General features: G+C 38.3%; 1 protein-coding gene across 1 annotated transcript; it reads left to right on the top strand.

The window, feature by feature from the left end:
* Positions 1–9,403: 9,403 nt before the first annotated feature.
* On the top strand, positions 9,404–11,751 carry LOC120105069 (uncharacterized). The gene is made up of 5 exons (XM_039117159.3): positions 9,404–9,689; positions 9,793–9,842; positions 9,939–10,014; positions 10,495–10,538; positions 10,625–11,751. Exons 1-5 carry the CDS (start codon positions 9,626–9,628, stop codon positions 10,820–10,822), a joined length of 432 nt encoding a protein of 143 aa, XP_038973087.2. The 5' UTR covers positions 9,404–9,625; the 3' UTR covers positions 10,823–11,751.
* Positions 11,752–14,425: the final 2,674 nt, after the last annotated feature.

The following is a 14,425-nucleotide window of genomic DNA, read 5'->3' as shown; positions in this document are numbered from 1 at the left end:
TCCAGAGTGGGACCTAAGAAGACCAATTAGTATTGCTGAGTCCAACATCCGTACGTCCAATGCACTCTCCTCCAAAATGACTTTCTTATGAACTTGCACACTAAGAAAGCCATGCAAAATTTTGGTCTCTTATTAGCCATGTCCAAAAATTAGAAACTCGAATTAATCATTGGGAATTGGGTATTGGAGATTGAACTCTTTGGAACTTGGTTGAGTTTGCTGAACTGGACGGTCTTAAAAGAAGCTCTTTGACTAAAGAGGGTACAGAAAAAAAGGAGAAGAAATGATCATATGCCAAAATCCATTATTTCATTCTCAAAAGCATGACATGTCGGCTGGATTGTACAGACAAAATTCCTTAGCTAGTCTTGTCACCTTTAAAGGTTTTGCACGGATGATTAAACTAGAGAGAATTGTCATAGAAAGTTGTTTGATATCATTTGGTTTTATATGTGGAGGGAGACTTGTTTTGGATTTTTAGATTGCCAGTTCATGACTAGCCATGGATGATTGAGATAAGTGCCACTTACCATTGATCCAAGTTTCAGAAGGAAAGTCCAAGCAACCAAGTCACCTCCAGGTGAAGCTTGAAGTCACTTTTGGCATTAATTCGATTATTTAACTGATAAATTACAAGCTAATCCTCTGAATATGTCTTTACTTAGTAGCCTGCTTAACCCATAAAAACTCTAATTAACAAAAATATTTAGGATCTTTTGGCACTAACATGAAGGAAATTGTACACAATCAAAATTTCGATATCGGACAAATAAAGAGCCTATTACCCCCAAAAGGAATATTAGCTATAACGCCCACAAATATTTAACCCCTACTAGGATATAATTACTTGGAGATTGGTTTACATTTAATTCCGTCTTCCATCAAGTAAAAATAAAAGTTAAAAAAAAAAATGTTCATGATGTATGAACCTTGTGTCCTATTTTGTCATTTCTCTTGCGAGTGATGACAACTTCTCTTGTGGGTGATGCTCACCACTGATTGATGTGTTCTATTCATAATTCGTACCTGATTGACAAGTGAAAACCTGCAAGAAAATTCGTTGGAAAATCAGTCAAAATCAATCATGGCCTCCCTTAGTCTATTCTAAGGTATATACCCTTGTACTACATACCTCCTCTTTTATTAAATGTTGGAGTGCAATTATTTCATGCTTATCTTCTGGTTGCAGCAAGTGGTGAGCTCACTAATCAACATGTGCCACGCAGAACATAGGCCATAGGCACAAGCAGGGGGCAAATTCACTCAGGATGCATGCTTATTGATCAAGAGCATGGCTGCTAAAACTCATTTATGGAGCCTAGAAGTGTAATAGCTAGCTTACATATTCTTTTCATCCTCATAGCATCAGCAGTAGGGAATGAAAATGACACATCATATTAAAATTAAATGGGATAAAACAACATTTTTATTAGTGGCTTATGGATCAAGAGCATGGCTACTAAAACTCATTTATAGAGCCTAGAACTGTAATACCTAGCTTACATATTCTTTTCATCCTCATAGCATCAGCATGACATTCGATAATATTCTTTTCACTCAGGTTGCATTATATTAAAATTAAATGGGATAAAACAACATTTTTATTAGTGGTATATGGTTTTTGTTCCAAGCATCTTCCAAGAGATCAATTCCCTAAAGCAATGCTGCTAAGTGACTTTACCCTATTGTATACATACCATTAGGTTAACTTCTAATAATTCAATTAAATTGACTTTGACTAACTGGATGTGAAGTTTGACATTCGATAATATAATGCAAATAATAGACCTTGCATGACATGTATAGAAAATAAATCACTAACTACAACAATATCACTGTCTCCTTAAAATCCAATTCTTATTGTTTAACTTGTTCAAACATTTCTAATTCATGAATGCTACTTGCAAGCCCAGGAAACATTTTTGAGAAAATAAATTATAATCATAAAAAAAAATTGGAGTGAAGAAGCTATTGAATTTGCGATCTTTATGTTTTCAGATAAGAAAAAAAATCATCTTTTTATTAAATTTTACAATCTAAGTTCTCGTGACTGGAATTCTTTTTGTGAGAAAGAGAGGAAGACCAATCGATTACTATAATTATCTAGGACTAACTTCTTGGAGATGCATTGTTAAAGGCTCGGCCTAAAACTTTAAAACTACTAGTTTTTTTTAGCAAATGTGCATGTTCATTAGAACGAGCTTCGTGTTACTATAACTAGAATTATCATCGATTTTTATAGACCTATGGAAACTTCTCTTCCAGACTAATTATATTTGACAACTTCGATTCACACAAGAAGTTGTGCATAGAAGTGTTAATTTACTCCATCCCTTCAACTATCTGACTAGCTCAATTCTATGAGGGTGGGTTTTACTCAACCCTTAGCAGATTCGAAAGAGGTATATTAATGGTAAAACCCACCTCGAATCTGATCCTAATATGTATAACTCTTCACAAACCTACACTTAGAAACAAAAAAAAAAATATATTCAAAAAATTAATTAATATAGTTTTACCTAATCTAATTCATCAAACTCGTTCCATCTAATTCTACCGACTCCATCCTGAAGCAAGTATACGTGAGTAACAGTTTGAAAGCTCCCTCGGGGCATCCAAATAGGCTCTAAATATAAAATTGAAACTAATGCTAGATCCATATACTCTTAATCTGCCCAATTATGCACTTATTTCTAGGATGATAGCGCGTTTCTTTCTTTGATGAATAATTAAATTGTTGGAGTCATGGGGAGACCTTTCCGAACCCAGCAGGGTCGCCACCACCTTGTCGTGCTGCCAACCAAAACGCAGACACGCCCCGTGCCAGTGCCCGCGTGGCGGCATCCCCGACATCGCCAGCCCTCCGCTCTCCTCGCTATCCCGATGTGGACGCCCACGTGTCTCGGGCCCCACCCGTTCGCAACAAGCTGCCAAGATTTCCGGCCCCCACTCGACGTTTCACAAGTCACCGCCATAATGCCGTCGGTCAGCCATGCTTCGTCCTCTTGTACCATAAATACCAGTCATTGCAATGTTACAAACGTATCAGTTTTGGAGGATTCTTGTTTTATTGGTGGCATGTAATAAATAGAGTTTTGAACGACAAAATATTATTTTTAATTATTATTTTATTACAAATTTACAGAAATATTGCTATATATATATTTTTTAAGAATTTCTTTATATGCCTGCTCCACTATGTACATGCTCGTCTATCTAGTTCTATATAGCAGCCAGAGATTAGTTTGATCAATGGAAGGTATTTGGATGCCATCTATGATCATGGTGTAGTGTGGTCAATTTATAAATACCACGTCCTTTGGGAAACTGGGGAGGTGAAGAGATTAGTTTAAACTTTATTATTACTACTAAACTAGTTCCATTTCTTATTGGATAAAAATCAAGCCAATGGCCAAAATAAAAAGATCATTATTTGGAATAGCATATATGCTTTTCTTCAAGTTTTCCTTGTGGCCTTTTAACACAATTTGAGTTGTTGGATCAAAAGTGTTGCTGCCGCTCCCGAAATTCCGATGCGGATCGTCTCTATGAACTTGCAAAACAACGGACAAAGTATGAAACTTCACCGGATTGGCTCTCGTCGGACCTTCTGATGCTTAAGTCAGTAAAAGTTTTATGAATGCAAAGCGAAGGGGAAAGAAAGAATAGAAAATAGAGAGATAGAGTCTCCCTTGGCCTAGGTGACTTTTGTAATTATTATTGTTACCTTTTTAGAGAACTATTTGGATTTATTTATAGCTGGAGTCCGAATCTTTTAAAATCGCATCCTAACAAACTTGAGGTCGTTCTACAACTTTGGGGATGTGTCACAATAAACTAGCAAGTGGCAAGACCAGGTATGCCTTTGAGATTGCAGAAGCAAAGCTGCTCCTTTTGTGGAAAGGCTCGTTCAGCATGGGTCAGCAATCGAGATTGCGAAGCCGAGCTGGGAATAGGTCGGCCACGGGGGTCGAATGTTTTTGCTCAGCTCGGCCTTCCCTCTACATTTGACTGAGGTGATCGGGCGAACCATCCTGGAGGAGCCTTAAACACGAGAACTACAATACAGATTATGCAATGGACGAATCCTTATACGCCATATCACACTAGTTATTAATTGCCACAATACTAGCCTCCCACTTTCAAGTTCGAAGCATTATCTTGGTTCGAGTGAAGGAAGTAACTATTATCGAATTTTATACCACTCCAAAAAAGATGCAGATTCATGGGCCATACTTCTTCTACCAGACGGTTGAATTCTGTCCTTTGGTCTTTTGAAAGGACGTCGCTTGTTAAAAGCAAAGAGGGTATGACATGTGTCCACCGATTTGCTCGTATGGATCAATCTAGATCTTCCAATCGCCTATAAGAAGATGGGGAATGACTTCTTTTGAAATCAACTTGCAGAGTTATTTTGTGACCTCACTTTTTTTTTTCTTTCTAGGGGTTTTGGTTCTTTTTTAATCTTCTTCCTCTTTTTTTTAAGAGTAGCCTTGCTTGATCTCAAGCCTGTCATGTACCTAAATATGATAGATAAAATGAAGAAAGGGTTCTTATATTTACCTCTATTGCCTAGATTTCCTGTGTTGGGTTGTCCATAAGATATTAAGATGGCCAAATCGGGCTAGATAGTTGGGTTAGAGTCATAGTTGATGGAATAAAATCATCCAGGATCAATTAATATTTTGAGATAAGGCCACACTGCCATAATGCTCTTGAATATTAGTTGAGCAAGAAAGATAAATCCAAAGACCATAATAAGGCAAGACTATGACAGGATGAGTTGACCTGATGCACAAGCTAGTCAAGAAGGAAAAATAGCTATAAGTAGTTTAGAGATAATTCTTCCCAAAGGTAGACTGGGTCATGGAGAGAATCCGAGAACGATCGAGGTTGATAGTAGCACCGCTGATCAAGAAATGTGTCGAAATTGCTTCCTTGTTGTATTACGGTATAGGCTCTTTGTGGGCTTTTGAGTTGGTGTTCGGTCAGGTTCTGAAGGTTCTAGTCAATTCTGGAGTCTGTCTTTAGAAGAACCAGAAGTTTGACTCTCCGAGTTTAGCTTCCTAGCCATGTAGGCTCATAGAACAGAGATTCCAGTAACTTCTAGGGTGTTTCCATTGGAGTACCTAGAGTTTGTCTCTCTGGGTTTAGCTTTGTAGCTATGTAGACTCACAAAATGGAGGTCCTAGTTACTTTTGGGGTATCTCTATGGGAGTACTAGAGTTCGGCTCTCCGGTTTTAGCTTCCTATTTATGTAGGCTCATAGAACAGAGATCCTAATTATTTCTACGATGTCTCCATGAGTTAGTTGTATTGGTGCCAAGCATTGTATTGGAGAAGAGCTGAAACACAATTTTATTAGCAGCAAAACATAGAAGTTTATTCTTAATATCTTTATGTATAAACTTTGTTTGTGTCAAAGTTTAGTTGTTCGATGTTATCCTTATTTAGTGATCCTGGCCTTGTCAAGAGTTTGGCTTTGTTTTCTGAACTTTCAAGTTATGAGCTTTCCTTTGTTGCTGATCCTTCATGGATTAAAATGGTTACTCCAACGAGTGGTCTATCGCTATTTGACTTATTTGGAGGTTGATTGTCCTGCTTGACATTTTCTCACTGGATCCCAATATAGCGACAAAGATGCCTACATCGGATGAGGGTTTTGATCTTATCCTTAATTGGAGACACTCTTCAGTGTTATGCCCATGGTTCTTGTGGAACCAACAAAAATTGTTTGGATCCCTTTTGTTCTCTGAAGTCTTCATCCTTCGAAGTTCACTAAGGTACCCTCGATTTTAGATTTCCATCATGATCTAAGCCTGTGGAGCATTGAGAGGGGTATACCTTTCGAACCTTCGAGATAGATCACAAGATCGTGCATCGATCCTCTCATGTTAGCCACGCTTACTTTCGGACTTGACTTTCTCTCCATAGCTCTGATGCTTTCCACTGCTTCCTTTCCTTGCCGCTTTTTTATGGGCAGTCCTAGCCTCTTTGGCTCTTATGTGCTTATTCGTATGAGGGAGGGGCTCAACTAAGTCTCTTGGGAACTTCTTATCTAGTGAGAAACTGAAACATGAAGGCTTCGATCCATTCATCACTGCTGCCATAGCAATAGACTGATCCAACTCATGGACTTCCAGGGTTTCAGTGTTGAATCAGTTGATGTAAGCTTGGAGTATCTCATCCTCCCTCTGCCTTAGGAAAAAGATGCCGGTCTTCTTCTACCTTTCTTACTGAGGATGCGGCCTACAAATTGATAATTAAGTTGATCGAAGGAGACAATAGATTCTAGTTGCAGACTGGAGAACCAAAGTCGTATAGTCTTTTCGAGGATAGTTGGAAAAGCATGGCACATCACAACATCATTAGCTTCTTGGAATAGCACGAGAGAGCAGAAGCTTGCTAGATGATCCACTACGTCAATAGAGCTATCGTAATGTCAAACTATGTTATCTTGAATTTCTTCAGTAGGGGCTCCTCCAAGATCTCTCTAGCAAAAGGAGGATCATTGATCACTTTCAGGTCATCTTTGACATCAGTCCTTTGCTCCCGTAGGATCTCTATCTCGTGATGCATCTCTTTGATCTCAGGTTGGAGGCTAGTCTTTTAGTTAGAAATTTTTTCTAGCTGACATGGGGAGAGTTTTCAAAGTTGGAGCTTGCATTTGGAAAGGAGAGGTCATGCTCCTTGCCCTATGCTAAGCTCTGGGGTTGATGGCAATCAACGTTTTACATTGAAACCCCTTAGTGCTTCAGTTGATCGGCCGAAGAATTACTGGCTTGTTGTTGTAAATCCTACACTGCGACTCTCAGGGCTTATACTTATTGGGCAAGAAGATCTAATTATTTCACATCAATAACTCCTGCAGCAGGTTGAGCAGATTGGGGCCTCAAAGGGCTGCGTGGGGGAACTGTCTGGAGTAGGTTGGGTGGGCATCCAACGATTGCTCCTTCAAAGCTTCATGGCTTTTCTCTCTCCATTGCCACAGACAATGCTAATCTGTTGCTGTCGATCCCAAAACATCGATATAAATCACCTCTGTGGATTTGTAAAATAACAGACAAAGAGTGAAGGCGCGTCGGATTGGCCTCGGCCGGGCCCTCTGATGCTTAAGTCAGTAAACCTATTATGGATAGAAAGTGAAGGAAAAGAAAGAATAGAGAACAAAGAGACAAAGTCTCCCTTAGCAAAAGTGATTTTTGTTGTTATTATTGTTACCCTTTTAGAGAATTAGCAAAGATGATTTTTGTTGTTATTATTGTTACCTTTTTAGAGAACTTGCTAGACTTAGTTATAGGTGGAGTCCTTATCTCCAAGATCACATCCTAACAAATTCAAGATCGTACCACAACAAATTGCTGAGGTGATGTAACAACCTTAAAGATGTGCCACAATAAAATGGCAAGTGGAGGGACCAGGTATGACTTTGAGATAGTGGAAGTCGAGCTGCGCCTTCCATGTTAATGCTTTATTTAGTATGGGTTAGCGGTTGAGGTTGTGGAGCCAAGCTGGAAGAAGGCCGGCCTCAGGAGTCAAATGGTTCTGCTCTACTTAGCCTGTCGTCAACGTTTGATTGAGGAGATTGATCCTGGACAACCCTTAGACGCATGGGAACCACAACAAGGGTTGTGCGTTAGATGAATCCTTATGCACCACATTACACCGGTTATTAATTGCCCCAACAAAAAAATGACATGTTATAAAACAACCACTGGGTGAATGTAGAAGTGGATAGAGACTTGCAGAACAAGAAAATAAAGAGGATTTTGAAGAGTTATAAGAGAAAAGAAGTTATGTGGAATCCACCATAATCGATCAATAATTCATCATAGTCAAGTATTTTTATTATTTTGTTTTGAGAATAAACTCATCATAGTCAAATCACAGAAGCTATTTTACAATTTTTTGCATGGCACCATGGAAGTAGACTATCTACCATACTAACCCTAGATACATCTTATTAGAGAACTACTATAATTTAGATTCTAAAATTTAGAATAAATTTGTTACTAAATTATATCTAAACTTTCTCTTTCTTGTCCCAAAGATATTAGAATTTAGCCAAGGACCATGAAATATCAAATATAGATCTCCAAAAGACTTTTCTCATGAGTCTAGATTATTGAAATTCGATATCTGTGTGAAAGATTATGCCTTCATGATTTTTTTTGGTTCAATGTAGATTTTGGCTGCAGGCTTCGGCCATTGGATTGATGGATATCTATGTCATTAGTGGTCTCATCAGATCCTGATCAATTTATTGGTACCAAGCTTTATACATTAGTGGTCGCACCATTTCTTGTCAAATTGTTGGTACCAAGTCCAACGCAGATGGTTCGAGTCCTACAATGTATAGGTCTTTTCTTATTTATAAAGATCATATATGCCAAGTCATTGGAAATGTGGTTCTAAATTTTAATGCAGATGTATATATGGGGGGGGGGGGGGGGGGGTATGCTAAAAATGGAAGCTCAGTTTCACGAATACTTAGAAGAAAAAAAAAGACTTGTACATCTGCGGTGGGGGGTCTCGGAAGGAATAAATGAATTCAATGTGGGGGCAGTTTGTAACCTAACAAAGCAACAAGAGAAAACAATTTAGAAAATGAATGGCGTCAATGCTTCAATAAGTTTGCGACTTAAAACATAGTCTCAGGAGATGGTCTCCACATGACAATGGATATGGTAGCATGTAGAATCCTCTCCAACCTTGCACACAGACTTTGTCTAAGATGTGTAAAATAAATTTGCCTTTCAAAATTATCCTCGGTCGCCTGGGATGATGTCACAACGAATGTTTGTTTTCTTAGTTGTGATGCCATTCACTACAAGGAAGTGGCTACACAAAATCATGTGGACAACAAATTGGGTACTTGCAATAAAGATTTTAATGAATAAGCATGATAAGTCTAACACACTTTTTAACGCAACCAATGTATGTTCTAATGGTTCTTAAGATTTTTAGAAGTAATTATTTGAAAAAGATAAGCATAATAAAACCATTATTTTACTGCTAGAGATGAAAAATTGATAGCTCTATTTATTGGAGCTAAATGCATGGGTCCTTGAGTTAACTCGGCCGATTTCCAGTTGGCTAGATGTATAAAATTTTGTGTTTAAGAAACAAGTAGGGCCCATCAATACATATTTAATTTATGGAGGACCAAATAAAAAGATCATTGCAACATTCTTGCAAGTTGCAAGTGATAGCAACCATTTTGGGTCCGACTAGTAAGGGCAATTTGGGAACAAGGGGCACAAGGTCCAAATTTTAGGGAAACATCCTTCCTTAAAGAGTGACAGTTACCGTAGAGAGAAGGATACAATAACATTAAAAACCGTAAATTGTCATTCATAATCTTTTATATTTTCAAAAAGATCTTGGCTTTCGGGCTTTGACACATTTGGTCTCTGCAATGGGCCATGGTGGAGGACAAATGGCATATATATTAGGGGGGTCGGAAGATTTAGACACATTCCCTGGCATCTCAACTCTTTCTACTCCCTCTTGGATAGGGAAGGAGGAAGCCTACCTCCTCTTTCTGCCTTCTGGAAACAACATCCAAATAACTTTGCTCCAATACCTTTCTTTTCCCATCTCCTTGTAGTTCACTTGAGAGCAAATGAAGCCCGTCACTCCAGTGGTTTCTCTTTTGCTACTGCTTCTCCTAGCCACTACAACTCAAGGTAAACACAGAAGCCTGGACTCTTCCATTAAGAAGCATCCTTTGCTCGCATGAATGAAGCAGTACAGCTGACTATTTCGTTTTCCTTTTATTCTCTTCTTTAGGAATCAGATTGGATGAAGAGTCCTTGGCTGCGTTGTACAATAATATCCATGTGAGTTGCTTCCAGATACACCACTTGGTGTCTTCATAGGAGTCTCCTTTGATGTAGTCTGATGCTAATTTGTTTGCATGCCTTTTTTGATACCAGGAGAAGGAGAGTTCAATGGGAGGAGAGAGTATAGTTGCAGGAGTGGCTCCTTGTGGAATTAATGGTCATTGTTCAGGTACCATGAAGGAGAGGTCTATTAAAGAAGTTAGAGAAGTCCCCCACAAGCTACCAGGGTTTCATGAAGATTACTTTGGGCCTAGGCGTCACAAGCCTAAGCACCACTGAGATCTTTCATGCCCTCATAGTACGCTTCTCTTTTTGTTTATCTTTCGAGTCATAGCTTACTGACTTCCATAGAAAAGTGGTTTTGAGGAAAGAAGTCCTCTCCATATGTATGAAACCAACCAGTTTTGTGTTGAAATATATTAGATTTTATTACTCAAGCAGACAAGCTGATGTTACAACAAACTCATCTCCAGTCTCTCTCTCTCTCTCTCTCTCTCTCTCTCTCTCTCTCTCTCTCTCTCCATATATCCTAGAATCACAATCTATGTAATATATCACCAAAGTTGAGGAGTTTGAAATAACACCTTATACTGCGAACCAGTATCAGGTTTTATCTCCTAAATTCGTTCCACTCTCTCTATTGATGCAGGGAGGAGTAGAAAACTCATGAACAAGACAATGACCACAGTGAAGGTAGGTATATCAGCTAACAAATAACAGTAGGCTTCCATCAATAGACACACTCTTCCTCCTCCTCATGATTTCATGGTCATCCACAGAACGAGAGGAGCGAGGAGACTGTCTTTGACGCTCCACAAAACCATCATCATTCCAAGCTGGAAGCCATCGGTAGCAGCGGAGAAAACCTCCCTGTGGAGCCGCCTGTCTCGAAGCAACCGCAGACCTACCCCGACATTTTAGATATAGCAGGAATGGATTATTCTCCTGCAAAGAGAAAGCCTCCAATCCACAACTGAGATGCTAAGAGGCACAGACTAAACCCAACAGCTTAGAAGAATAGAAAACTAGAGGCCGGACAGCAATACCGGAAATGCTGCAGTTTTCTTGGGCGAGGACCCATTCTTGTAGATACTGCTATAAATATTCTATTCAATTCACATATTATCTACTTCATGATTGAGCATTGGATCACCATGCCATTTGAGTAGGACCCAGCCCATAGTGCTTAGATGCTAGATGAGTGGGAGAGACAAGGATGGAGATATGTTTGTCTCATGTGTGTGTGCCTTTGCGACGGGTTTTTATTCATTTCATGGCCGTGTTATCACGGCTGGAGATGGAAGAAAGGTGAATAGTTGGGCCTGCAATGTCCTCCTTGATTGCTAATGGTTTCACGTTTTCGCTATGAAATGAGCATGTGATCCGGTCGGTGATGGGATATCGATTCGGAAATGATTTATTGCATGCTGACATTAGAGGGTGCACCCTTACAGTGGTAGACCCATGTTTGCAGACTGGTGCAGGACATGAACAAGGACGCTTAATGTGTCCTGGCAAAATTAATGAAAGGTTTCTTCTCGAAGGAGATCAGGGTTTAAGCATATCTGTTAAAGGTCTTCAGGAGTTTATGCATGCCTTTTTTCTTTTCCTATGGGATTTAGAGAACGTATATTGAACAGGATATATAAATCAGTGATGGTTTTCTGTTACTAGTTTTTCTACATAACTTGGCATTCCTTTGGTGTGGTAATACCAAGCTATATGTAATCAGTGTAAAGTATTAATTGGACATGTAGAGGAATGAGCATGATTTGTTTTCTCAATTGGTTGTTAATATTGAATGAAAGGAAACAAAAAAGGAAGAAAAAGATATTGATCTATGATGTGATCAACCAGAAGTGACCAAAAAAAAAAAAGAAACAATTACCTCAAGTTCACAACTACCACTGCTGAAAGAGAATGTATTAATGTAGCCATGTGTTATTGTCTTCACCTTGCCTCTATGAAAACAACAAAACTCAAGTGCAGGTGGGGAATTTTGTTGTTTTTAACTCTGATAAAGCTAGTAAAATGTGTTCTTATTTGCTAGGGTGTAGTCATATTTCTACTCTGAATGGCTGGATTCATTAATTGTTTCGTCCAGCAAGATTAGCGAGCTTAAAACAACACCTCAAGCTGTGCCTATGTCTGAGGACCTATGTGGGCATGTTTTTAGTCCCCACATCGGCTATGCATGGGGTATATCTTTGATATTTAGAAAGAGCTAAGAAACTCAAATAACACCTTCTAGCTAGCTTTTTGAATGAGGTTCTACATTGTTACAAATGGTACCAGAGCAAATCTAACCCATGGCCCATATGAATTAGAGAACATTACAGCATAGACCTATTTAGGTTAACCATGAGTTGATTATGGTATTTGTAATTGGATTTGTGGTACTTCTGAGTTAAATGGATTTGGACTCTTAGCTCGGTGATTCATACGAACAAGTATTTTGTCTTAGATAAGCTAAGTACTGAATAGATTTTGGGTACTTGTACAGGACCAAAAAAAACTAAATAATATTTTTTGGCTAGTATTTTTAGGTAAGGTCTTGGGTTTCTAATTCTTCTTAATTGATAATTCCTGTTAGATACGATAGCAAATGATGTTCAAGCTAGTGGTAAAAAACTAAAAACTGTGCTAGACACCTCCCTCATTCTAAATCAATGTAAATGATACTAGTTGTATATTTATTTATTTATTTTATTCAAGAAAAGGGAGAGGGGTTACCCTCTATCTAGCCATGACGATGTGGGGGGGATTGAGCTCAGGTCATTAGGCATTACAACCCAACCCTATAATTACAATAGTTGGTACTCACATATATTTTTACTTACTAGTATAACTCTACTATTATAATTGAAACCTCTAGAATGATGACCCCCCTTTTTTTTCATAAGTATCGATGCAATAATTACTAAATTACCACCAACTCACTACAACTGAAGGAATTATCACACACATTAGCAGTTATTTTGTTTTTCAGAGTTATGTGCATGACAAAGTCCTCTCCATATTTTCTTTACCACCTCATAAGTAATGAATCTTACCTTTTCTCGTGAAACAAGCCTCTGACGACTCCTTATCCCCTTCTGCCTATCTCTCTAATGCATAACATTAGCATCAAGTCAAAGACCCAAATGTAAACATCATAAATGCAACTCAATATTCAATTGGATTCATTTTGATAGCTTTTTCATCACCATATATGTGGTTCGATATTCTACAATATTGTTTCTCTTGTATCTGGATATGCACATACAGTCATACACCTGCCGTGTGTGTGTGTGTGTGTGAGAGAGAGAGAGAGAGAGAGAGAGAGAGAGAGAGAGAGAGAGAGATTCAAAAAAATATATTTGGAGATATATTTATTGGCTAAGCCCCTTTTGACTGAGAATGGAAGCGAGCACAAGTGATGAGCTGGAAGGCCAATAAACAAGGAACATAAAACAAAGGTACAGTAGGGGAACAATAAGCATTAAAAATATTAATTGATGTTATGCATCCTCTTACTTGATGCTCCCTTGGTCCAGTCTGTTGGTAAGACATCCTATTCTAGCTATTAATAACATACCTTAAATTCTCTCGATTCAAATTTAGTTTTTGAATTCAAATTATTGTGGTAATCTTCTCATTATTTCTTTCCTATTTTCTCTCCATTCAAATTCAAATTCGAATTTTAAATTTGAATTGCTGCTGTAATTTTCTCCTAATTTTTCTCCCATAATCACTCTTGTATATCCTCTCTCTCTCTCTCTCTCTCTATATATATATATATATATATATATATATATATATATATAGATATATATTTAATACACACTCAAAGAAATTCCAACCAATCAAGTAGGATTTTAGCCATCACATTCTGTTTCTTTCATTGTATCAGAGCACATCTTGACATTATTGTCTTCCTTCTGCAAACCCAACCCTTCTTCTCATATTACAAATTCCAATTCTAATAATGTAAGCAACATCACATTCTTCACCTATTTGAATCCTCTCTAGCTACATCCCTTGTAATCCGCAATATCTCAAATCTAGTCCCAATCAAGCTTGATGGTAGCAACCATCTCCTTTGGAAGTCTCTCTCTTTGAACCAATTTTATAGGACACAAGCTTATGTCCTTCATTGACGGCTCATCTTTACCACCGTCTCTAACACATCCAACCTATTCTTTATGGTATGAACATAATCAAATGCTACTTTTTTGGATCAATACTACATTTTCCGAAGCAACACTTCTTCATATAGTTGGCGTCACCTCAATTAATCAAGCTTGGGATGCTCTCTCTCATCACTTTGCCTCCCTTGCTCCTTCTCATATCATGACTATGAAACTGCAGCTTCATCACATTAAAAAGGGATCACCCCTATGCAAGATTATCTCCAGCAATTCAAAGTTCTTGTCGACAAGCTAGCTGCATGTGGATCACCAATAAGTGATGATCATTTGCTCATCTATATCCTAGATGGACTTCATCTTATTGCTCATTCTTTTCTTCAATTTGGGTTCGTGCTTACACTTACCTCTTTCTCTTGATGAACTCCATACCTTATTAATCTGTGAGAAAAC

This window comes from Phoenix dactylifera, chromosome 2 (genome assembly GCF_051530095.1).
Source record: "Phoenix dactylifera cultivar Ajwa chromosome 2, Ajwa_hap1_PhDact_Kaust_v1.1, whole genome shotgun sequence".
Lineage (NCBI taxonomy): Eukaryota > Viridiplantae > Streptophyta > Magnoliopsida > Arecales > Arecaceae > Phoenix > Phoenix dactylifera.
The sequence above is the reverse complement of the archived record's forward strand: the minus strand, read 5'-3'. Positions and strand labels throughout refer to the sequence as shown.